General features: G+C 40.9%; 1 protein-coding gene and 1 long non-coding RNA gene across 9 annotated transcripts in view; one reads left to right on the top strand and one right to left on the bottom strand.

Annotated features, from left to right (window-relative positions):
* Positions 1-7414: 7414 nt before the first annotated feature.
* LOC144050206 (A-kinase anchor protein 13) overlaps positions 7415-25524 on the bottom strand; it is a 94586-nt gene continuing 76476 nt past the window's right edge. For 7 of the 8 annotated variants that reach the window (XM_077563274.1, XM_077563272.1, XM_077563276.1 and 4 more), the window contains 16 exons: positions 25252-25508; positions 24397-24522; positions 24063-24180; positions 22887-23138; positions 22740-22816; positions 21331-21512; positions 19935-20017; positions 19659-19847; positions 17105-17263; positions 15839-15912; positions 15419-15463; positions 15165-15215; positions 13908-14180; positions 12757-12936; positions 10892-11195; positions 7415-9820 (listed from right to left, as the gene is read on the bottom strand). In XM_077563274.1, coding sequence (XP_077419400.1) covers positions 9768-9820; positions 10892-11195; positions 12757-12936; positions 13908-14180; positions 15165-15215; positions 15419-15463; positions 15839-15912; positions 17105-17263; positions 19659-19847; positions 19935-20017; positions 21331-21512; positions 22740-22816; positions 22887-23138; positions 24063-24180; positions 24397-24522; positions 25252-25508 — 2423 coding nt within the window. In that variant the 3' untranslated portion in view covers positions 7415-9767. The remainder of the gene's footprint in view (positions 9821-10891; positions 11196-12756; positions 12937-13907; positions 14181-15164; positions 15216-15418; positions 15464-15838; positions 15913-17104; positions 17264-19658; positions 19848-19934; positions 20018-21330; positions 21513-22739; positions 22817-22886; positions 23139-24062; positions 24181-24396; positions 24523-25251; positions 25509-25524) is intronic. The other variant, XM_077563275.1, reaches the window with a different exon arrangement.
* LOC144050208 (uncharacterized) lies at positions 9722-12008 on the top strand. Its single transcript, XR_013293802.1, has 2 exons — positions 9722-9843; positions 10959-12008. It is a non-coding gene; the product is annotated as an uncharacterized LOC144050208 (long non-coding RNA).

The following is a 25524-nucleotide window of genomic DNA, read 5'->3' as shown; positions in this document are numbered from 1 at the left end:
TTACGTTGATTATGGCGGCGCCATATGGACAAAAGCAGTAATGTTATGCCTGAAGGCAGACCACATTTCCCATGAGGACAAGCGCATTGCGTCGTTTTTTTTAGCTCATGCCAGCGAGTGAAAGTGGGACGAATGTTGATCTTTGACTGTCCTTTTATCCGGGTAGCTTCCTTTCATCTTTTTTGTCTCCTCAGACAAAACTTTGCAGTTGTTTTGCAGCTTCTGCCATGAAAGCAGTAATCGTGCATCGACGTTCAAATTGACTTCCATCTTTGTAATGAATGGGAAAAGGGGAAGTGACGTCAGCACATTTGTAGTTTTTTATGCGGCAGTGTTCCTACCATCCTCCTTAAAGTTGCTAAGTGCCAGTAAAAATGATAGCGACCCCCTCCAGCCATGGCAAAGGAACCATTCAACTAGTTTTAAGTCGATGTTTCATCAGAAGAGTTATGAAAAGATTCGATTATGTTTAAAAAGTTCCTAAGTGCTACTTTAAAGCCTGATCAGTTAATCCTAATGCGTAACCAAATCCCAAACCAGTTAATCATGAACCCAAACTCCGAGCCAGTTAACCTGTAACCTAACACCAAGCCATCATCATTTATTCTAACCTAACCCAAAAATCTACACTAAATGCAACCTTAAATGGAACTACTGCAACATTCTTGTCATTCACAATTAGGTGAAATGCAGTCTAATGCCAAAAGGTCAAAGATTCTGTCAACCTTTATCTGTATTTAACGGAAGGTTATCACAGATATTACAACTTAATCCTATCCGTGTCGCATGTATAAAGTTATTTGGTGACATGTTAACAAAAACAAATTAAAGAATTATTTATTTTTTGGGGGGGGTCACAAACACACCTTAGCAAAGTCGTCAGCTATTGTTTACGCTAACACAGTTTTGCCGAATGCTTCAGACTGCAACTGCTGGTTGTGGTGTTTTTTTTTTTTTACTGTACTTAACACGCTCACCAAGAAGACGCTCCCTTGTGGTTTACGCTAGCAAACATTTGCTTTGGTTCTCCTAATGGGGGTGGACAGTGCAACGCCCGAGGGGGCGCTAGCAAGACGAGCAGATGGTAATCGAACACACGTCTCCGTGTGGAGGGAAATGAACAGGATGGCATATCGCGGCGGGCGAACGTCTTACAACAAACAGGAGAGGGACATTTTCCACATTAAACAAACAGAATTCAGGTTGTGTCTTTAATAGAAGCGCAACTTTTCCTGAATCAAGTCTGTTAGCTTAATGCTAACAATGACAGGCTAATGGATAGCAATGATGTCACGGTGGGAGCCTGTCGAGCAACACACGTCAACGGCCAACCAAGGACATTTCATCCCATTTTGAAATCAAAATAATCCTCTCGAATCAAATGACAAGGTTCCAAAATCCAACACTTTTCAATGAGCTTCCTTTCACCGAGTTGGCGGCCATTTTGACTTGTGACGTAAACTCGGAACTGTCAATACTTGACTTCATTACGTCTTTGCTCCGTACATCTGGCGGCTCGCGCCGAGATCGTGAAGTGATCTCATTTCAGTCCCCCGGAGCAGGAAGCCTTTTTCTGTTTCCTGAGAACGTTCCCCCGGCCATTATGTGCTTTCAGAGCTCCGACGGCGAGCCAAAAGATCATCGGGCAAACACTGGGGCTCGGCAAGCGGTTCAAAGACCAAAAGTATTTTTAGACATTTTCAACACACGTCACCGCAGCACACTGACGCACTCAACGAGAAATGTAAAGTTTTCACTGTCGGGCGACTTTGCAGAAGGTCAGCGGGCATCAAAGGATTAAGGTGTGTGTGTGTGTGTGTGTGTGTGTGTGTGTGTGTGTGTGTGTGTGTGTGTGTGTGTGTGTGTGTGTGTGTGTGTGTGCGTGTGTGTGTGTTTTGCTTGTTCTTTGGCTTTGTATTGGATTGCAGATCAATTCTCAGACCCGGGTCTCCCTGGACTTTTGGGCAAAAGCGTTTATTTGCTATTATTTCAAAAAGTGCATCGCGACTGTACATTTGAGGAGTGACACACCCATAAACATAGCAAACCCAATTTATTGTGTCATAAATGTGACATCCCTCCGTCAATCAAGTTGTCTTTCAAAATCAAAAAGTGTATTATGGTTTAGACCAATATGTACAATTTGTTAGAGAATTATTCCTACTCTTTTAGTGGATAAATGCATCTTTTTCAGAATAAAGACATACAAATATATTTTTGAAATTCGCTTGTTAAAATATGAAAAAAAAAATTACCTCGACAAAATACGTTTTTGTTCAAAAATGCGCCTCTATTCTAACAAAAAATACTTTAATCGATTCCTTTTAATTGATTCCTTTTAATTGATTCCTTTTTCCCCCCCACAATAGCAACTTGTTAATTCTCACAACGTAGTAGCTGGGTTCAATTGGTGTTAGGATTCTGAGGGGGACCTTGGAAAGGACCCTGTAAGATCCCAAAAGTTTTACCAAGCCCTGCTATAGACAATGTGATGAATCCTAGCGTCTCGTAAACACAAACGCGGTGCGGCGTAATCTATCAGTAATCCCCGGTGACGGCGTTGCCGGTCTGTCTGGCGCTTCTCTGTGAGATGGATGAGGATTCTTAATCAACAAACACTGAAAGGTGAAAAATAAAACAAGATAAAGATGACAAAACGGGTAAGACAGAGAGGAAAGGAGTTCAAAGCAAACATGGTGCGTCAGCATTTATCTGCTGCGCTGCACACAAATGGAATAAACTGCCAACAGGAGGCTACTGAAAAGCATTTTTATAATATTTTTTCCAAAATCATGTTCTTGCTCTGTACATTCTTTTATAATATTTTTTGTAAACTACTTTTTATTTCTCTACTTAACTTTTAAATGTCAAATTGATTTGTCTTTAAACCTTGTATTTTTTGCCTTTAAATGCTGCCTTCAAATGTTGCAACTATGTGAAGCACATTGCATTATCTTGTGTATTAAACACGCTATAAACTGTAAATAAAGCTGCATTGCCTCGATTGCCATTCATAAAAAAATGGAATCGGGAAAAAAACGTGGGTAAATGAAGTCATACACTGAAAAATGCACCTGTTTAACAGGTTTAAACATCAAACGCTGCCACCTGTAGGACTGGAGTGGAATAGCACCAACGTGTCGGTTTGCGTCGCAGGTGATCTGTCGGATTTAAAAAGCCAAAGCTGGAAAAAGGTCAGCGCGATCACCAGCCACATCGATTTTGATTGTTGCCGAACGACCCAAACTTTGCGGCGTGTTTTTCCAAACGGTCCGTTTGTTAATGTATGTAGCGGCAAACAGCTCACTCCCTATAAATCCAATGTTCTCGCCGACTGATTAAAGCCATTTGTAACTGTATGGCGGCTGTCGCCCGTGGCGTGCACTTTGGAAGTAAAGCAGATCCATCTTAGTAAAAGCATGTTGTCCATAGAGAACAAACACACAAACAGGTCCCCCCCCCCCGCCCCGCCCCCCCCCCTCCTTTCATCTCACATGAGAGCAAACATGACCAAATGGAAGATGACAAACGCGTAGCTCTCATCTTGTGTGTCTTTCAAAAGCAACAAACCCGCTTGTCTGACTCAAATACTAAACCCGTTAGGTTGTTGTTTTTCCATAATGGCCGTCTTAAACTAGCTTAATTTGGCAGACAAGCAAGCTAGCAAGGAGCTAATGTAGCAGTCTGCTTCATCACTTAGCACTTCTTTTTTTGTCAAGTAACACAAGATGGGAGTCCTAGCATGCTAGCAGACAAGGCAAAAAAACAAAAAGTGTTTGTCACTTCCTGTGACATTTCAGGCATGGAGTTTTAAGACTTTTTTTTTGGGGGGGGGGGGTATCCTATATGCCTCCTAATTTAATGTTAGGGTTAAATGAAACGGACTCTGTGGGCTGGAAAAATTCAGAGTACTTTTATGTAAAGCGCATTGTGTGATATACAAATATAGCTGGCATGCCCAAAGATGGCTTAACAGAAGGTGGAGACACTCGAGTTCTCCTCAGTTGGGCACGTGCATAATCTCCTTGCTAAATAAGGTCCAGAATACAAATTATTGCAGTAATTATACAGTAGTCAACTCATTTTTAAATGCACTTCTATTACATGTGGTAAAGCTTTGGCTTCAGTCTACACCTTTTGGTCTCTTTTCTTATATGCATATTTCTTCTTTTTCTTCTTTTAACTCATTCACTGCCAGTCCAGTAAAAATCGATCTTTTGACGTCTATAGCCGTCAATGGCAGCGATGTTATGACCAAATAAACGAAACTATATAAAGTGTTTTTATTTGAATTTGCATATTTCCAAATGTGTTCGAGGTTCCACTTTCTTACGCCACACATATCACGCCCGATACGACTGCATTCAACCGCAAAGGAGGTCTCACCCTCCCCTTGGTTCCTCCCATGATGCTCAGCACTCGCTTGAAAAAAAGAAAAAAGAAAAAAGAAAAAGACCTGCCAGGAGACACGTAACGCTCGCCTCGCCCGGCGTTCACCCCGAGCGTTGTCATGCAATCCATCTTGTCGGCGCTGCGCGTGCACGCCGCTTGCAGCTGTCTGGATTCTGCCGCGCTCTCTGCTCGTCTCCCTCCTCCGTTGCCTGCGTTGCCTGCGTTGCCTGCGTTGCCTCCGTTGCCTCCGTTGTCTCCATCCACCTCGCGCTGCTAATAGCAACAGAGGACTTGATTTGCCGCCGCAGAGAGAGACAACACATGAAGAGTTAGCGTTTGATGCAGTCGCTTCAAACCAAAATGGCAGACTTGATGTGCCTTTTTGGCCATGGGTTCTTGAGATTTTTTTTTGTGTGTGTGTGTGTGTGTGTAAACTCATGATAGTCGTGCCAACTAAATTGTATGTTGCCAAGTCAAACTGGCTTGGGTGGCTGCATTTTCAAAGAAATTCGGAGAGGTGCTTTTTAGCTGTCAAAACAAAATGGCAGCTTTTCTGTGTCTTTTAAGGCCTGGGTTCTTACTTTTTTTGTTGTTGTGGGTCTTAAACAAGGTGCCGACATCAAATGTTTTTAAGTGAAACTGGCTTCAGTAATTTTCTAGTCGATCCAAGTTGGTCTTACCAAATCGATTTTGGGGTCTTCGAACTGAAATGGCTTCTTGAGACTTTTTTTCATGAGTTCAAAACAAAATGGCAGACAACCTGTGGTATGGATGACGCGATTGCACTTCGGAGACTTTGTGAGTGAGCTCAATGAGAGGCATGGCTGGCGACCATATTTTGTTGCTAAGGGTAAACGGCTAAAGGAGCTGGTAAAAAGAAAGGCAATTTTGTGGGGGACAAAAATAAAATTGTCCAAAAAAGAAAAATCTATTTTGGGGGTTCTCACTATGTGTAAAACTTCCACAATTATTATGATTGTTTAAATTACCACATTGCTCAGAAACCGAGGTACGAAATGCATCACCTAAGCGTGAGAAAACCCAACAAGTGTGACACATCCGCACGCCGGCTAAAATGATTGGCCCTTTAATTAATTGCATTATCATCAGCAAACACTCAAGCCGCCACCAAAAAGCCTCCTGAGAGAACTCAGGATATTGTGTGGCTCACTGCAGCAAAATCAACAGGACACACGGCAACAGCGCCCCCTACTGGGGAACGCGGTCATCGCAGGCATGACAGGGGGAGGGAGGGCATCTGCGGCCTCCCTTCAGGACACGACAAGGATGTGTTTGCTGCACTTTTGCATGCTCAATATCCGGTCTGCGTTTGTGTGTGTGTGTGTGTGTGTGTGTGTGGGGGGGGGGGGGGGGGTCGGGCTTTACACCAAAGAATGTGACTGAAATGGAAAATAGGAGGAGGGGAGCATCAAAAAGGCTTGGAGAGGTACAATAAATGGACTGTTATGGGTTTAGGAAGCACACTTTTATGACCTGAAGCGGACATTATGTAGCTCTTTATAGACGATATTGAGTCACTTGGCCATCGTTGAAAAATGATACACATCATGATTAAGTGAGTAAGAATTTTTTTTAAATTGTAATTATTGTTAATTACAAAAAATATGATAAATGTCATTATTTTTCTGGGGTCAAAATGTAGAATTAGTATTCTTGTTTTCATTCATTTCAAAGAGCATGCTAAATGTTTAATGGAGTCATCCATCTATCTGTCCATCCGTCCGTCCATGTGTTTGTCCTTTTGTCCATCCATCCATCTGTCCATCCATCATCTATCTGTCCGTCTATCCATCTATACGTCCATCTGGCCGTCCGTCCATCCATCCATCTATCCGTCCATCCATCTGTCTATCCATCCATCCGTCTGTCCATCCATCATCTAGCTATCCATCTATCTGTCCGACCGTCCATCTATCCATCCATCTATCTCTCTATCCATCCGTCTATTCGTCTGTCCATCCATCCAGCCATCATCTATCCATCCATCTATCTATCCATCCATCTATCTATCCATTCAGCTGCCCGTCCATCCATCTGTCCGACCGTCCATCTATCCGTCTATCTCTCTATCCATCCGTCTATTCGTCTGTCCATCCATCCAGCCATCATCTATCCATCCGTCTATCTATCCGTCCATCTATCTATCCATTCAGCTGTTTGTCCATCCATCTGTCCGACCGTCCATCTATCTGTCCATCTATCCGTCCATCTCTCTATCCATCCGTCTATTCGTCTGTCCATCCATCCATCCATCATCTATCCATCCGTCTATCTATCCATCCATCTATCTATCCATTCAGCTGTTCGTCCATCCATCTGTCCGACCATCCATCTATCCGTCCATCTATCCGTCTATTCGTCTGTCTATCCATCCAGCCATCATCTATCTATCCGTCCATCTGTCCGTCCATCTATCTATCCATTCAGCTGCCCGTCCGTCCATCTGTCCGACCGTCCATCTATCCGTCTATCTCTCTATCCATCTATCTATCCTTCCATCTGTCCATCTATCCGTCTATCCATCTATACGTCCATCTGTCCGTCCGTCCGTCCATCCATCCATCTGTCTAGCCATAGCAGGTAGTGCATACAGTGTGTTCACCTTTAAGTAAAACGTTCATTGATCTCTTCGGAGCTGATTGGAAGGCGTCCATCACAGGCACAGCAGAGAGTCCATCTGTTCTGTACTTATCACAGCGTCACCAAACACTTGCCACCAACGTCAGCAGAGCATGCAGCAGCTAATCACAGATAAATACAAACCCTTGCCACATTGTCGCTCGCTTTTATCGTTGACGTGTGACGACAGATCAGGTAGACGTACAGGAAGGAACACACGTCTGTCCTCAGTGGCCGGTACAACATGGCATAACTAATATCCATCAAATAGTCCGTTTTTTGGTCACATAATGAATAATTACATGAAAATAACATGCGGTTTGAAAATGTTGCGTTCAAGAAAACTGGAAAATCTGAAATTTCAATCAAACAATCAAAAACATCTTGTATATTTTTTTTATTAGGTGAGAGGCATCACCAAAAGGGGGAGCATATAACATAAATAAAATGTCCTTAGAAAATATTGTAATAAATCACAAAAGCAACTTTTTTTTTTTTTTTTTTACATTCGATTTGTTTTATACATAAATCGTATTTACATTTGTATTCTTTTTTTTGTTTTTTTTACTTCACAAAGACTGAAACAAGCAAGCTCTTCTATCTTTTAGTGCATTTCGCCGCTAGCTCGTGAAAAACAAACAAAAAAGGCTCGGCGGCGTCTTGATTGACTTGATTGTCCTTGACAGGAAGTAGAAGAGCTCGTTGTCCTTTCACAATAAAGCTACGGCCAACCGCTCATTGTGGCTTGCGTGTCAAGGTGGAATCATTTGGTTACAAGTAATAACAAATGTCATAACCCACAGTGCCCCTTGGTGGTTCCGGAGCCTTCCATTAATGTTGGAAAAAATATGAGCCATGACGTACTCAAACTTCCTGTCTGCTTTTACCTGTCCTGCAGGTAGCCAATAAATCAACTCTAATAGAATTGAAATCTGCTTAGTGGCATTGTCCGATGTATCACCAAATGCTGAAGTTTTTTATTTTATTTTTTTTTAGGTCTATTAACAATCAAAGGCTTCTGTGGTCCCAATTGTGGATTTGTATTCTTTGGAAAATCAAAAAAAGAAAATGCCTTTTTTTTTCTCATTTAGAAAAAGATGGGATTCAAATCATACGAGGGTTTAATGGAGCAGTCTGATGATGAAGCAACAATGAATTTTGTGATTTTTTTTTTTTTTAATCATAAATGTCATTTTGTTTATACAAAAACACTTCATTTGACAGTATGTGCTTTTTGGCGGAGAACGACCTTCGATGTAAATGAAACGAGCATTAAATTAAAGGCGGGTTAAGCATTGCTATCCAATGTATCACTGAAAGTTGTGTTTTTTATCATTTTTTTTCAAAAGACACCCCCCCCAAAAAAATTGTACAAAAAAGTCACTACATTTGTGCAAATAAAACCGATTTCAGCTGAAAAGCGTGTTAGCGCCAAACAGATCAGGCTTAAAATAAAATAAAACAGATATTTAGTGGTTTACGGATTTCAGTGAAACAAAGATATTTTTTTTTGTATAAGCAGAAATCACAAAATTTGTCAGTAGGTGCTTGCTTTTTGTCTGACAATGACATTCAAAGCAAAAACAAAAATGCGTACCTCCGAATTTTGTGATTTTCAAAAAGTTCTTTGTACGGACGACGACGTTCGATGTGAATGAAATAGTTCTGTGATTTTGAGATTTTGATCAGAAGAACAAATGTCCCCAAATTTGGATATGTACATCTCACTGGACAACATTCAACATGAATAAAAACAAGTAACTCTGAATTTCGTGATTCAGAAAAACAAGGAATGCTTTTTGAATTGAACAAAAATCAAATAAATCACAAGATTTGGCTGAACAGATTTTTGTGTCGGACATCAAAATGTGTCTCAGAATTTGATACATTTTACATTGTACATGCATTACACTTTGCAGAAAATTTAGCAGTACTGTAGAGTTTTTTTGTCGGACAATGACGTTCATTGTGAATAAAACAAGGTACAGGATCGCAGAATTAAGTGAGTGAAGCGGAAAAAGTTTGTTTTTGTTTTTTTTTTAACTGAGATTTTTCCTGTTTGTCGTGTTTTTTTTCTTCTTCTTCCAATCAGTTGTCACTTGAAAAACAACCGAGATGGTCTTGGTCTGACAGCCAAAACCAAAAACAAAAAAAACAAAATGGTGAGCAAAGTGCTTAGCGGCATGGACGATTACGTTGAAGATGATCCGGTTACTTTTGAAAAATCCAACGGGTGTGATCAACACAAACTTTAGTGACAACTGACTGCCGGTAAGGCGCGATTGTTTTATCAAAGTAAAGCAACAGGCAAGTTGTTTGGAGTCTAACACAGTATGATGTATTTTATTTTGACATTTTTCCCTATGCACTTCCTGTCGCGGCGTTTTAAAGGTGAAATTGCTTTCCGCTTTCGGGCTGCGGCGCCATATGGAGCTTGTTGACATTCCTGTCCGTTTGCCGAGCGCCATTTGGACACACCTCCGCGACTGTGTGTGTATGTGTGTGCGTGCGCGCCTATCAACACACTAGCCAAAAAGTGTGTTTATGCGATAGCAGGGGGGGGACAAAGGAAAAGCCTGCGTCAAAATCATTGGTGGCCATTTTGTGGTCGTTTGCTTACGGGGCCGCTCGCACGCCAAAACGACAGGGAGGACACTTCCTGTGTTGCTACAGAGCGGTAGGCGAGCGAGAAAGTCTTGTCGCTGAGCGAGGACGAGGAACGAGGATGAGGAGAGTCAGCAGAAGAAGATCTCTCCGTCCAGAGGAGCCTCAGAGAGGTGCTGGGAGTCTGGAATCGACAATGTTTAAATGGTATTTGAGAATAGAGAACTATTTACATAAGTGCGTTTGGAGTAAATTTGAGCATTTTTTTTAAATAATTGGGAAATACCTTAAAAAATAAATAAATAAATAAATATATAATTCAAAATATAATTCAAAATTAGTCACTAATTTTGAGTTAATTTAATTAAATTAATTTAAAGGCATTAATGACTACCCTTTACTTGAAAAGCCTGCATTGGGGGTATTCCAGTCGCTACACAACAGACAAATCCACATCAAAATTTAGCAGTAATAAATGTAATAACAATGCATATATTTGTGAAGACTGGGGTCCAGCTGTATTTTGTCATTTTAAAAATGTGCAGAATTTCACAAGTTACGACATGTTAAAGACTAGATAGCTCTTAACATGACACAAAAAATGTACTGAGCAGTCGCCGTCTTAAAAATGCAATTATGCCATCTAGTGGCAGAAAAATGACCTAAACACAAATCAATATCATACACATTTTTTACAGTACCTCTTTTTAATTTTAACAAAATTTTATGAATTATGATGAAATTACTGTATCAATGATTAACATATGCAGCCATGTTTCTATTAGTTTAACATTTTTTCCACTTTTACGTCAACAAGAATGGCAAAAAATATTTTATTGTAAATTTAAGAACAGATATAAAATTTGTGATTAATTGTGAGTTAACTATTGAAGCCATGCGACTAATTACGATTACAATTTTTATTCACCTGACAGCCCTTATATAAATTAATTTAACGTACAATATTTTCTGTATATTGCATTACTATGATTATTCATCTTATGATTGGCTGGCAACCAATCCCAGGTTGTACCCCACCTGTCGCCCAGAGCCACCTCTTTGAGTTGAAGCGAGCGATATAGAACATGGATGGATGGCTGTATTATTATTATTTATATATTTTTGTTGTAAACATATTACTATTTTTGAAAACCTTTTTTTCTTTATTATTATCACAACGTTTTGTTATTTAATACAAAACATCCCAATAGGCCTAACCATGTGATTGATTGATTATCCTAAAGTAGATGCGTACCTGCGGCCTGACCTTTGACCTTCTTCTTGCGCTTGTCTTTGCCTTCCTTGCCCCGATTCTTGGCCAGCTGCAGCAGGCTTTTGGACAGCTGCGCGTTGGCCTCGCCGGCCTTCAGGACGGCCGCAGACAGTGACGACGAAGAGGACGAGGACGTGAACGGGTTGAGGCCGCGCGTCTTGGCCTTGCAGCGCTGCGACGAGGAAGACGAGGAGGACGACGAGGACGCGTCTACGGGGTCCATGAGGTCCAGAGATTGGCAGCTGCCCGCCAACTGGGAATCTTCCGAGGCGGTGGAAGGAGTTCTCTGCAAGTCAAGAGGGGAATATTTTCAAAGGTCTTTTTTTAAATAGCTGACTTTGTTCTTTTGATTACGTTTACGTTGATTTCTTCTGTGCAAGGTCGCAATAACTGCCAAAAAGGTGCAGTCACATTAATTGAGCGTTTCATTGGGCGCCTTTGACTTTTCCTTAACTCTATGGGTTTCTACTGTGTGTATTATTGGCAGTAAGAGGAGCAACATGTTCCGGCGCTTTTTGGCTCCTTTTTATTTCTAGCAGTTATGTTCATTTCTATTAGGGCTGAATGATTTTTAGAAATTAATATAATTGCTATTTTTTCCTCAATATTGCCATATTATGCATAATACTGTAAATCAGTAATGAATTATATAAACTAAAGTGCAGAGCCCAACTTTTCATATTTAATGTTTATTCAATAATATTTAAACATGTGGACTGCACTACTTAAACAGTGAACTTATTAACTCCATCTATAAATAAATATGATACTTGCTCAACTCATTTGCTCCCAAAAACGTATGAATATATTCTGTTTTAAATATTACCATGCTCCCAAAGATGTATTTATATGTTTATTTTTACGCTAGAGCATACAGAAGGCTTTGATGTAGTTTCTGAACTGAAGAGAATGGTTGAAGCAAAAACGGCCAGCAGGTAGCAGCAGAGTATAAGAGATCAGCCAGGGCCATGTTGCAAAAAGCTCTTTTCCCCACTGTTTTAAATAGATTTGTTAATAATGATAAAACTTTGTTATATTCTAATGCAAATTTCTGTAAAACAGAAACAGATACAAATATACTTTTTTTTCTCCTGATGAATGAAGAGACTCTAATCTTTCTTTTGGTAGGTTCCATGTTTTTATAGCAATAGAACACAAGTTGGGTGTAACAATCAGTGGTACTTTACTTTAACTTTATTCTGTGGGCCTTGCCAAATCAGTCAAAATCCAGTCAAACAACCGGGAGCAAAGGGGGTTGCTTCAGTGAAAATGGCTGCGAGTGAATGAGTTAAGTGTGGGGAAAAAGTTCAGATTGTACCGACTCATATGACGCAACATCTTGCGATTTCGAAAACAGACAAGCGGAGACGACGACGGCGACACCTCAGCAATTAAATGAGGAGCAGCATCATTTCGTCTGTCTTCAGTTTCTTTCATGAAATGGATGATGCAACATCTGGCCACATACAGATGAATTTATCCGACGTATGATGCTGACGACGTTTTCACATCATTTGACCCGAGGATGCGTTTTATTGCTCACCACTCGAGAAGCGCACACGTCAAGTTTTTTTTTTTTAAATGAGGCAAAAATTAACGTTACGATATATATTGACCTCAAGGTCTCGCGAGACAAAAAAAAAAAAACTGGAAAAAAATGACACGCGCCCAGCATGGCGGGCTTTCAGCAATAAATGAAATGCTCCCAACGACCATTAGCAAATCCTGTTTGAGCAGATCACATATAATTAAACGCAATTAATCGTTAGCATAAATAACCGGCACGTTTTAACACGCGTCAGAGGTCAACTTTCTCCTGTTGAAAGCGACTTTGTGTTGCTGCTCACCTCAGCGCGTCGCAGCTCGTCCATCTTGTCGAGTTGCCTCTGCAGGGCCTCCCTGTCCTTGTCCAGCTTCCTCTGGGCGTCCCGCAGCCTCTCCAGGTCCCTCTGGTAGTCTTCCTTGCGACTCGCCAGCTCCCGCCTCTCGTCCTCCAGCGCTCGCTGCTGCTTGGAAAGTTCTTCCTGCTGCAGTGACAAATGCGTTTTACAATGTTCAAAAATGATGAACTATATCGATTGGGTTGATAAAAATGTGATTTTGTAAATATGCCCAATAGATTGTAAAAATATGATTAAAGTAGAAGTCAACCATGAACATTTCTTGACAATAATATGTGATATGTGACCTCACTAGTCTAAACATGATATTCTGATTAATATTACATTTGTGGAATGTGAGTTATGAAGCAAAATCCATCTGTTTTTGTCCATCTCCGGGGCGGCCATTTTGCAACTTGCTGTCGAAGATGACATCGCAGTTACTCAGGCCTCAGGTAACAACCAATCACAGCTCAGCTTCAGAAAACAGGTGAGCTGCAATTGGCCATTGCCCGAGCCCTGAGCAACTGTGATGTTATCTTCAGTCGACAGCAAGTGGCAAAATGGCCGCCCCCTGTGAAAAACAGCTGGATTTTGCTTCATAACTCAAATACGTATAAATACGCTCGATTTTAAATGTTTTAAGTGTCCCTAGAGCATACAGAAGGCTTTGATGCAGCCTCTGAACTGAAGCGAATGCTTGAAGCAATGAGAGTTATTACCAAAATGGCCAGCAGGTGACAGCAGAGTACAAGAGATCAACCAAGGCCAGGTTGTAAAAAGCTCTTTCCCCACTGTTTTAAACAGATTTGTGAATAAGGATGAAACTTAGCTAAATTCTAATGCTAATTGCTGCAAAACGGAAACAGATACAAATATACTTTTTTTTCCCCAATAAAAGAAGAGACTCTAATCTTTCTTTTGGTAAGTTCCATGTTTTTATAGCAATAGAACACAATATTCTGTGGGCCTTTCAAATCCAGAGCTGGGAGCGAAGGGAATTGCTTCAGTGAAAATGGCTGCAAGTGAATGAGTTAAAATGACGATTAATTGAATTAATTCCGTGTATTGCCCGGCCCTAAATGAAGTTATACATTCGTCATGCCATTGCTTTGTACCTGCACGTTGAGCAGCGCCTCCTTGTCGCCGAAAAGGCGCTCCCTGAGCTCCCACTCCTTCTCGCGCCGGCGCCGCTCCTCGGCGTGCGCCGCCTGCTGCCTCTGCAGTGACGCCAACTCCTGCCGCTGCTTTTCCAGGCTCCGCTGCTTCTCCTGCTCGATCAGGGAGCTGGGCCGGGAGGACGTCCGTGACGACGAGCACGAGGACGGCGATCGCTCGCTAAGGGCCTGACGTTGGTCCTCGATGAAGCTGTCCTGCTGCACCACCACTGCCTGAACAAAAAAGAAGAGGAAAATACACGAAAGCCAAAGGCGTTATTTGCTGTCATCTAATGCGAACATGCATGAGTAAGAGCACTGTCAAAAAGGCGTATCCGTAAAAAACAAAGGCATAGCCGTGACAAATGTTTCGTATCCATGATAAACGATACGTATCCGTAATAGTTTGTTTCGTGATTTTGCGTGTCAAAAATGTGTGTGTATGATTTTTTTTCTTGCGAGTACAAATCAAAATTGTGCGTGTGTGAATTATTTTCTTGCGAATACGACTCATCGGTTGTAAATACGCCCCCACTGCTGTGGATGCGAATCCGAAACATTGAAATTACGATGATGTCACAGGCAGGTCACAAGGGAAACTAGTTGAGCCACCTGCGCATGCGTCAAGAAGATTTTTGTGTTTTGCATGCGCTAAGAGGATAAAAGATCGCAAAAATGGCGGACGCGCGCGGTTTGAACGGGGCTTTTCACAGTTCAGTATCCAATTTATTGTTTATTTCATTTTATTTTAATTATTTATTTTTTAAATACGCATTTTACGCTATCTCCTTGCCGCATGCAAAAAATAATAACCTTTTGTGGAGGAATTGCGGCTCGACTAGTTTCACCTGTGACCTGCCTGTGACGTCATCGTAATTTGCATCATCTGGATTCGTATCCACAGCAGTGGAGGCATATTCACAACCGAGGATTCGCATCCGCAAAAAAAAAAAAAAATTCCACACGCAAAATTTTGACTCGTACTCACAAGAAAAAAATATCACACGCACATTACTATTACGGATACGAATCGTTTTTTACAGATACGCCTTTTTGACAGTGATCTTACTCCATAGTCAAGACTCATGCGATAGCAACAGGTGGCGCTATAGCCTGGAACGTTTAAGTCATTTCAGCAAATAATTTCGGAGAAAAATCAAAGCAACTTAATTCCAAATCAAGTTGGTAAGGACATGAATTGCGTTGAGGTCTTCGTACCTGCAGCGTGCTGAGCAGGAAGTGCAGATTGGAGACGCTGTGGAGCACCTGCTGTTGGTAAACACAATGCAATAAGCACCTCTGACAAATACATATTGATTTATGGATGATGATGCCATTTATAAAGCAGACAGCAAATGACAAGTGGTCGTGCGAGAACCGGCTCCACAGCGGCCGAAAAGACCAACTGGGCTGGTTTCCATGTCAACAGTGGCCTCGCTAATCAGGTTAGCGACGGGAAGTGGCATCTTTACCTCGCTGTTCCTCTTGAGCAGCTGCAGCAGGTTGGCGTTTCCTCCCTGCCGGCACACAAACACAAGGACAAAAATCTGTGTCAGTGTGCGTGCACGCGAGTGTGTGCGGCCGTGCCGTTGTAAAAAGCAGACGATTATGTAACACTTACGCAACAAGGGGACCAAAAAGAGTCAACTTTACAAGAAAACCAAGTTATGTGACTATTAATATCATTATGTAACGTTTGATTGTTCTTTGCCAGTTATTCATGACAACCGTCACCGTGCACAGAAATAAACAAAACACAGAGAAATAATCCACAGTTGATACCCAACATCTTGCACAAGAGAATTTTTTTTAGAGGGTTAACAAAAAAAAAAAATCTGCAGTGCCAGATACAGTATAAACATCAATGTGGATCTATGGTGATGTTATCGTACCTTCTTTAGGACACTGTCGGACTCAGTCCTCCGCAGATCTCTGGTGGAATCCTCACTCTCGTCTTTGTCTCCGTCTACAGGACACGAGACAGACAAGTCAATCAATCAATATATCTTTATTTTTATAGCACTTTTCATACAAAAAAATTCAACTCAAATTATTTTTTAAAAAGTACATTTAAAAACAAATGCCCAGCCCAGCGCCCCCCACAATAACCCCCCACCCCACCCAAAAAAAAAGACAGACCAGCCAGCATCCGTCTCACTGAACTAGCTACATGATTAACAGCTTTATTTAACAAAAAGCTGTGGCAATAAAATGCTTTTAAAAAATGAAAACTAACTGAAACTACATTTTATGTTTATAAAACGAACAATAATTATAACTAAAACTTCGTTTTAGTCTTCGGTAATAAATTGAATGCATGAGCCTATGGAGATGATTTTAAAAGTGATTTTAAGTATATTTATTTCAATATTAACCGGAATAAAGACGTTTGAAAGTGTGTCGCACAGAAGTGATGTCATCTAGCAGCAGCCAATAGAAAAGCACCTTCAGACAACAAATAAATTAAAAAACTGTATTTGAAACATCCACATAATTGTAAATAGTACCACAGTTGCACACATTTGTAAATAGTTTGCGAAATTGTTTTGTCAAATTGTTACACTGTTGAATGGAAATAAACGTATTTTGCAATCCAAAAGCACTTTTTCATTGTTGGTGGTGGTGTATTACAGAAGTAAAGCACTATTTAGGTGTTTGTGGCATCATTCATGGACAAAAAGAAGTGTACAATTCACTAGAGTGCATGAAATAACATTGTTTCACAAAAAGCTCTTTTTCTCCGTTTTTTGTTTCAAAACAGAGAATTTCGGTGAAAGTAACCATTTTCTATTGTTGATTACTGAAGAACGGAATAAGGTAGAAACAAACTTTTTTTTCTGATGAAAGATAAGAGTTCAATCTTTCATTTGGTAGTATGTGTGTTTCCATAGTCCAAACACAACATTTTCTGTGGACCTTGAAAGATCAGTCAAAATGCTTAAATCGGCTGGCACTGGCGAAAACCCGTTTCTGAAAACGTCTGGCAGTCAAAGAGTTAAATATTGCGAACAAGTGATACACATTAAAAAAAACTGTTATTTTTTTAAATAACTAAAACTTATAAAATAAAACTCTAAAATGAAATAAAAACTAACTAAAATGAAAATTCCAAAGCTAGATTATTCCTGGGCTGTACCTAATAAAGCGTCCACACTTACTCTTACTGAGGTGCATCTGGTGACTGTCAAAGCCGCCGAAGGTCTCGGCCCGTCGGGGCAGGCACCCCGAGCCGGGCGCTCCTCCTCCGCTTACGCCATCTTGGACGCCGGCCATGGCCCCGCCCAGGCTGCTGTTCACTAAGCTCTGCAGCGTCTCCACTGTGTCACACACACACACAAACAAACACAGACGAAATCGATGCGCGGTCAGTAAGTGAATCATCCGGCTAACCGAGTTACACTAGCGGTTGCCAAGCAACAACCTGTTCCACGTACTTCGCATTCAAATATGTTGACGATACTTCGCCTCTGTGTGTGTGCGTCAGCACAAGTAATCACATTACCGCTGCTGCCATGTTCGCCATGGGGCGTACAAGTGGAAAGAAAGATGAAGTCTATACTGATGGTTTTAAAAGAAGAAAAATATTTTTTTTTTTCCTTATATTTTGAACATAAATATAAATAAAGGCACAGTGCATCCACGATATATTCCGGGCACCTCAGTTATTCCAAATGGAATTAAATTCATTTGGTTTCTCTAAACACACCATAATGACACTGTGATTTTTCTTTTTTACAATTTTTTTTGAACAACAATCCCAACCTCCCCAAAAAAAAAGAAATGACACAAGTATTAAAGATAAAAGGACCGGGTTCCCTCAGAAATGTTCACACCTTTGGCATCATTTTCAAGCTGGCGGCTTTTCGAATAGGATGCCACAAGCTTGGCACACCTACAGTATCTTTGCAGCACCTCTCAAGCACCATTGGGTTTGATGGGGACCGTCGGTGCACAGCCATTTTCAGATCCCTCCAGAGATTCCAATTAACGTCTGGCCGGGACACAAAAGGCCATTCAGGACACATTCACATACTAGTCGTGAAGTGATTCCTTTGGTGACTTGGCGGTATTCTTGGAGACCCCCCCCCCCCCCCCCCCCTTATCCTTATGGGGTGTCATGTGTAGAAATTTTGAATGTACCCAATTTTGTTTTAAGGCTGTAACGAAACCTGGAAAGAGTGAAGCGCCATGCCCATGAATGATTTCAGGATACTCCATATGTAAATGTATATGTATGCCTAAATGGATGTTTAGCAGAGCGGGGGAGGATCCAAATGCGTATTTTATCAAATCGAGTGAAAATAACAGTTAGCGTGCTTGGGTGAAATGAGGCGGAACGCGTGCAAAAAAGAAAAGCACGCCAGTACAAAACGAGACATCTTCAACAGGCCTTAAATTGATGGTTTTCAAAGTCGACTAGCAATGTTCATTACCGCTAATTGCTACGGCTACATGCTAACAAACAAAGGCAGGCATGGAGGAGGACAAACCTCTTTCGCATTTAGTTCTCAGCCGCGTTAAGGGAACACATTTTTATCAGACAGAAAGGAGGGAAAACAAACTGGAGCCTGACAAGTATCATGCTGACTGCGTGTAAATTAGTTGTTGTTTTTTCTAGTCATTGAGGTTGCATCTATCGTGCAAGGTGCTGCTTGTCATAAAAACAAAGCAAGAAGAGCCATCAAATGATTTGTATGATAGAGTATCGCGTCACAGAGCGCAAGCGTGCCATGTACAATTGTTTTTTAATCTATGCATTGTTTCGAGATATTTTATATATTTCTGTTTTTTATTATTTTTATTTTTACTATGGATGATTTCTAGTTGTGTTTTTTTGTAATGCGCAACATGGCAGTCATCAAGAATAAATGGCAAATAAATATAAATACTACACTTCTAGTGCATGCACAAAAGAAGAAGTGCATGACCAATCGCACTTCAGAATAATAATAAAATGATAAAAAATCTTCATTGTGAATGTACCTTTGACAAACAATGGCAATAAAATTAATTTTGATTCTGTGATTTTGGGCTCTGTGGGTGATTCCTAGTGGAGATTTTAATTCCGATTGTGAAAGGTGGTTGCTGTCATGAATGACAAGCAGGACGTGTCATCATATCAATCCTATGGCACGCATATTGTGTGACCGAGCGTGCCATGCGTCTTTCTGTCTAAAGATGGATTTTTTTCTAGTCGTTCCATTTATTTCCACGAAGAAGAAAATGTACAGAACCCATGACAGCAAACAGACACTGGAGCAGCGGGTTGCTTAAGCGCCTGGGGAGCAGTTTGGGGTTATCTGTGTGTTGCTCAAGGACACCACAACAGTGTGTTGGGGGATGGCCCCCACGGTGACAGGTGACCATCTTAACCGCTTGGCCATGACCGCCCCGAAGATGCAATGTGATGAGTCTGCTGCAAATTGTGGAGAGTGAATCCTTATCACCGCGTTCTCCGTTTGCTCGTGTGGCTTGCAGGAAGTTGCGAAGTGTAAAAGACATTAAAAGTCACTTTAGTGCCGAAGTTGTCGAATTGCGTTGTCAGAAAAACAAAAGCAGTCGACACTGCAGCTGTGTCCTTAAGGACAATGGAGTGTGAGAATAATTTGCATTTAGAAGAGAAGCAGCAGGGCCTGGAAGCAATAACAAACATCTCGAGCATCCTTACCAAGCACAAGACTCATCGACGGCATTTAAGCCTCCTCCGCTTACCTTCCTGCAAGGCGTCCTTCATGATGCACGCCCCCCTGGGGGGCTCTGGCCCGCCAGGTGACCTGAAGAAGGGTTCGCTCCGTCGGCAGGCCTCCTCAACCGGGCTGGAGCCCTCGCACAAGCCCCGGAAGAGCCGCACCTTCTCCTCCAGCAGGGACATGATCTCACAATCCTTCTGCTTCAGCAGGTCTAAAGGAACGAGAGGGAGGAGGAGGAGTTTCACGCTTGGCGATACTGAATCGGCATCAAGAGGACATTTTGGAGTCGTTTGCTCACCTCTCATTTCTTTGGCTTTGATCTCCAGTTGTCGTTTGTCGTCTTCCGTCTCGCTGGGAATGCCCTCGTCCTCGTCCCTGTCCCTGCGCCGCAAAACCGCAACACGTTTATGTACAAGGAACTGACATTTGGGGGTCTATTTTTATTATTTACTCTTGATTATTTTTATCAATGCAATGCAGCAACTCCCTCCTACTTTGCAAATAGGTAATTTTTTTTCTTTTCTTTTTTTTAACACTTAGCTAGAAAGATTCCAGATCAAACACATAAATAGGCAAATTTGTTAATGAACTCATTTGCTCCCAAAAATGTATAAATACATTCTATTTAAAACATATTTATACGGTTTTTATTTTTTTTATGCTAGCGCATACAGAAGGCTTTGATGCAGCCTCTGAACTGAAGAGAACGGTTGAAGCAATGGTAGTTATTACAAAATACGGCCAGCAGGTGGTAGCAGAGTATAAGAGATCAACCAGGGCCATGTTGCAAAAATACTCCCCCCCCCCACTGTTTTAAACTGATTTGTGAATAATGAATAAAATTAGCTATATTCTAATGCTAATTGCTGCAAAACGGAAACAGATAAAATTATACTTTTTTTCCTGCTAAAAGAAGAGACTCGAATCTTTCTTTTGGTAGGTTCCATGTTTTTAACAATAGAACACAATATTCTGTGGGCTTTGCAAAATCAGTCAAAATCCAGTAATACAGGATGAAGAGGGTTGCTTCAGTGAAAATGGCTGCCAGTGAATGAGTTAATAGTGACCTGTGAATATTCAGGGCATTACTGTACATTGTTTGTCGAAAAGAAAAATAAATAATTTTCCTACAGCATAACTGATGATCTCCTTTAGTGCCTGTCCTCGTAGTTTAGTAGGACTCAGGCAACTCCTGAGATGATGCACAGGCCTATACAGTAAATTCTGTAGAGTAAATTTTACTCTAAACTGAGTTTATTTGGTCCAACTCTAAATAGAGTCAAATTTAGACTTAAACAACTTCAACAACAAAAAAAGACACTCAAGGGTTGAGGAACAAACCCACGACTTCAGGTTGGGAAGACAGCCAATCTACTCCTGATCCACGCAGCTCCTGCTGTGTGTGAGTATATCGCTCGTGTCAGCTGGAATCTTCCTAACTCCAACAGACCAAAAACAATGTGTTTGGTTTCCTCTTGGGTATAAGCAAATAGTAGGAGTGGCATAGCTCAGGCGGTAGTGCGGTAGTCTCCCAAGCTGAAGGTCGTGAGTTTGTTCCTCAACACTTGAGTGATATTCTAAACTGAGTCTATTTGCTCCCGCTCTAAATAGAGTTAAATTTACTCTATAGAATTGACTGTGTAACTCAAAGCAAAGGGATGACCGTCAATATTGGGCTACAATTGTGTACTCACATGGACTGCATGGCGTCCTGTATTAGCTGCATCCAGGCGTTGCGCTCCTCCTTGGAGCTGGCCAGCACCTCCATCATCTCCGGCTTCTCGATACCTGCCGTGATGAGGAAAAGGCCACGCTCCTCGTTGGCCACCTCGCGCACAATCAGCTTTTGCAGCGAGATGACAGTAGAGCGCTGGTCCTAAAGGGGGAGGTTTAGTTTAGACAGTGGGTGGGAGGGCCGAGGAGAAGGAGGAGGAAGACAGATGACAGGAGAAAAGGATGGTGGTGATGATGATGATGATGATGATGATGATGATGATGAGGCAGTGGGCAGGAAATGGGTTGGTGAAGCGGCGAGCAGGGAAAGGAAAAATGACAGGAAGCATCAAATGTGAGCAGGGGAATACAAGCGCAAGATTAGAGTAGCATTGGGTGGAATGAGGGAATAAAAAAAGGAGAACAATAGGAAATAGTTAGTCATCATCCACAGTGGAAGGAAAAGCTCAAATATCATAACCAACAACATACATTTAAAGGGGTAAAAAGACGGTTGAATTAGATGTAATGTAAGGGGCTTCTTAGATTCTATGAAAAATACAAAACTGCGTAGCGTGTAATTAAGTACAAATCGAAGTGTTTCACTTTTTTAGGTTACAGTCTGCTTGGATTGGGGGCCTAGTGGTCAGTGACCCACCAGTTCTATCAGATGGCACTGCAGTGGTAAAAATAGAAATTAAAAAAATAATAATAATTCACTTAAAGTTCCTTACTGCCACCTACAGGACACGAGTGGAAATAATCACCCAGGATGTCATGATTTGGGATGCTTTGGGCTTGGCGGAGGTCTGTGCTCCACTACTCGAGTATTTTTGCCTAAGGCTGCCCTCCAATCCACAAACATGTTATTTGTCTTTTTAAAGGCCTCCGCTCTGAAATGGCTGGGCAATTTCGCCATGATGAGTGTGGTTTCTTTGCCGCAGGCAACCAACAACACCCACCCACCCCCCCGCACCCCTCTACTCTCGCTTACTCAGTTTGTGTGCTGTGTGCTAAGGTGGAAAAAGAAGCTCATAGCTATGATATACAGAGCATACCACTGTTTTTGTAATTATCTTTAGAAATATATTTTTAAAAAAATACATAGACATTGATATACAGTATAATGTTTTTACAATATTTTTAATATGCAGACATTTTTGGGTCTTAAAGTCGGCCTATTCGTGGAGTTTTATGTTTAATTCTAGGATACTTATTTTTATTTCATCTGCCCAATATACGTATATTAAAAAAAATAAATATATATATATATATATATATATATATATGTATCATATCATTAAAAATTACTATTACTTTAAAAATATATATAATTACAATTTTTGACATATACAGTATTTGGGTGTGCTTTTCCGGCGAGAAGGCCTACCAGCATGGCGAAGACATATTTCTGATCCTTCTCCTGTAGGAATACCAAGACGTCCGACAGGAGCAGCGCATGGACGTCTGAGAAGACGGAGAATTTGCTGTTAGGCATTTTCTGTATATTTGTTTGTGTGGAAATGAATGTGGGCACCTTTGAGGCGTCCCTGGCTGCTCTTGAGCTGCAGCGCGCCGTCGTGGACCAGGCGTCGCCGCAGCAGGTCCTCGCGGGCAAAGATTTGGCCACTCTTCATCATCATGATGGACTTGCTGTCAGTGCGACTGTGAAAGTCCTTGAGGCGCCGCCGCTTGTCGTGCTCGTTCACGCGGCCATCCACGCCGACGATCGCTTCCTTTACGAGGCGCAGCGCCTCGGACAGCTCGTTGTAGTCGCCGTCGTCGCCCTCTGCGCCCGGAAGACAGCAGTTGAGTCGGTGAGCATCCAAGTATCGTTTTTTTTTTTTTTTTTGTGTGCTCATTATACTGTATTTTACACCACATCACTGTAGTTCAGGATATTGGTACAGTGCATCTAGAAAAGCATTTACTTAATCTGACTTACTTATTCTAAAAAAATTATGTTAAAAAATCGATTCGGCCGCATAACGAATCGATTCGAGAATTGCGCGATGGAAAAATCGCGATATATTGCCAAATCGATTTTTTCCAACACCCCTAATATATATATATATCCCTAAATAAATCAATCAAAGTAAAAATAAATATAAAAATAAAAAACGAGATTGAAAAAATTAAAAGAAATATAAGAATAAATGTCGAAATAAATACAAAAATAAATATATAAATAGAACTAAATATCAATCAACATAAAAATGCTCTGCCCTCACATTTATTTATTTCATGCTGAAGACACTGTCAGATCGTTATTCAAATGAGGGGGTGGTCCTAAGCATTGGGGTTGGTCTTGGGTTGGGCTCTGCAGTGAGAGCAGAGCAATTTTATTTATTTATTGATATTTAATTATATTTATATATTTACTGTTGTATTTATTTTGACATTTATGTTTATATTTATAAAAATTTTGAATCAAATATATATTTTTTGTTTTGTTTAGGGATTATTTATTTTTTCATTTATATTTATTATTTGCATTTAATTTTTGAAATTTATTCTTTTATATCCGTTTTTATTTTCACTTTTATTTATTTATTTATTTATTTGTCATTTATTTATTTTTTGAAGTTTTGGCCCTCCAAATACCTGATGATCTTCCACAGCACACTAATGTGCCGTTGCACAGTGGGTGGTAACCACTGCCTCAGGTACTCACTGAGCTCAAGCGTTGTGCCAGTCACAGCAATTGTCTGACCTTTCGTGTGCTGCAGAATCCTCTGAATCAGCACAGGGTACTTGGTTATCCTCTGGGTCACCAGCAAGATGCATTCCGGGATGCCCAGACGCCGAACAATGCTGCTGCTCATCTTTTTCTGATGGAAGAAAAAAAAAAAAAAACAATCTTCAATCTTAAATTGCTAAAATTCACTCGGTTACATCCCTTGGAAAGAAAAAAAATCTGCGAAATAGTCTCAAAAAGACAACAGCAAGTCGACCATTTTGATTTGAGGCAGCTTCTTTGGATGAATTCCATTGCTCGTACTTTGGCAAACTCCTACAAAGGAAAAAGAAGAGTAAGATGGACGTACTTTGATGAAGGCTTTGAAGCGTTTGTCTTTGGTCAGAAGGTCCTTGTACAGGTTGACGGCCTCATTGTGGCGGCTGCAGAATCTCCCGTAAATCCTCTTCATGCTTTCGCTGTTGCATCCCGAGAACTTAAAGAAAGGGTTAGAACTTATTTTTAAAAAACGTTGCAGAGACACGGACAACAAAGTATATAGAGTGTGCGCAACAGAAGACAATACGCAGTGTGTATATATATATATATATACATACATACATTACAACTTGGCAATATTTGATTCAATCAGCATAACTCACAAATCAGCTGTTACATTGCAAAACTTTCTACTGACTTAATATTGTACACATTTTCACTTAACATTATACATTATTCATTTAACATTCTCTCATATTTTTTTTTACTTTTTCCTCATTACATTAGCAACCCTGATTAGTTACTATTTTCTTTTTAACTTTCAATTGTTTCTGTTTAACTTTCAATTGAATCTTTTAAGCTTTTACTTGTAGCTTTACAAAACTTTTTCTTTAATCTAGTAAGTTTTTCTTGTAAATGCAATTTTCACTCTCATAAATTTTCTTATTATATTACCTTACCATATTATCATTTCTGTGAGTATCTTTGGAACACAATGTAAGTGGGTCAATGTGACCTGCTGCATGTTTAGACATAAATATAAATACATAAAAGAACACAAAATAATCCAGTGGTTTATTTTTTTATTTTCTGTTGCTTTCTCATAACCTTACTACTGTGGCATTTTCAAATTAGGTTCTAATGTTTTGGTTGGCATGATAACTATTACACGTTGGCGTGTGAACAACAGTGCCGTGACACATTTGAGGACGTTCGTCTCTCTCACCTGGCTGAGGAGGATGTCCCCTATCCGCTGGACGACCACGCCTCGCTCCGAGCGGCCGCCCTCTGCCTGGCTCTCGCGTTTCCTCTCCAGCAGGCTCAGGAGAAGCTGCGTGTGCATCTCCAGGAGCTCGTCCAAGGCGGGAAAGAGCCGATCCAGGGTCTGTGGCTCCAGTTGAACTTCCTTCTGCAGGCCCTTGCTGTACACCTCCGACATGATGCGCAGCGTGCGGATGTGGTGCATCTCTGTCTGCATGAGTTCTGCGATATAGTAGAT

This window comes from Vanacampus margaritifer, chromosome 4, assembly GCF_051991255.1.
Source record: "Vanacampus margaritifer isolate UIUO_Vmar chromosome 4, RoL_Vmar_1.0, whole genome shotgun sequence".
NCBI lineage: Eukaryota > Metazoa > Chordata > Actinopteri > Syngnathiformes > Syngnathidae > Vanacampus > Vanacampus margaritifer.
This window is presented reverse-complemented; position numbering and strand designations above follow the sequence as displayed.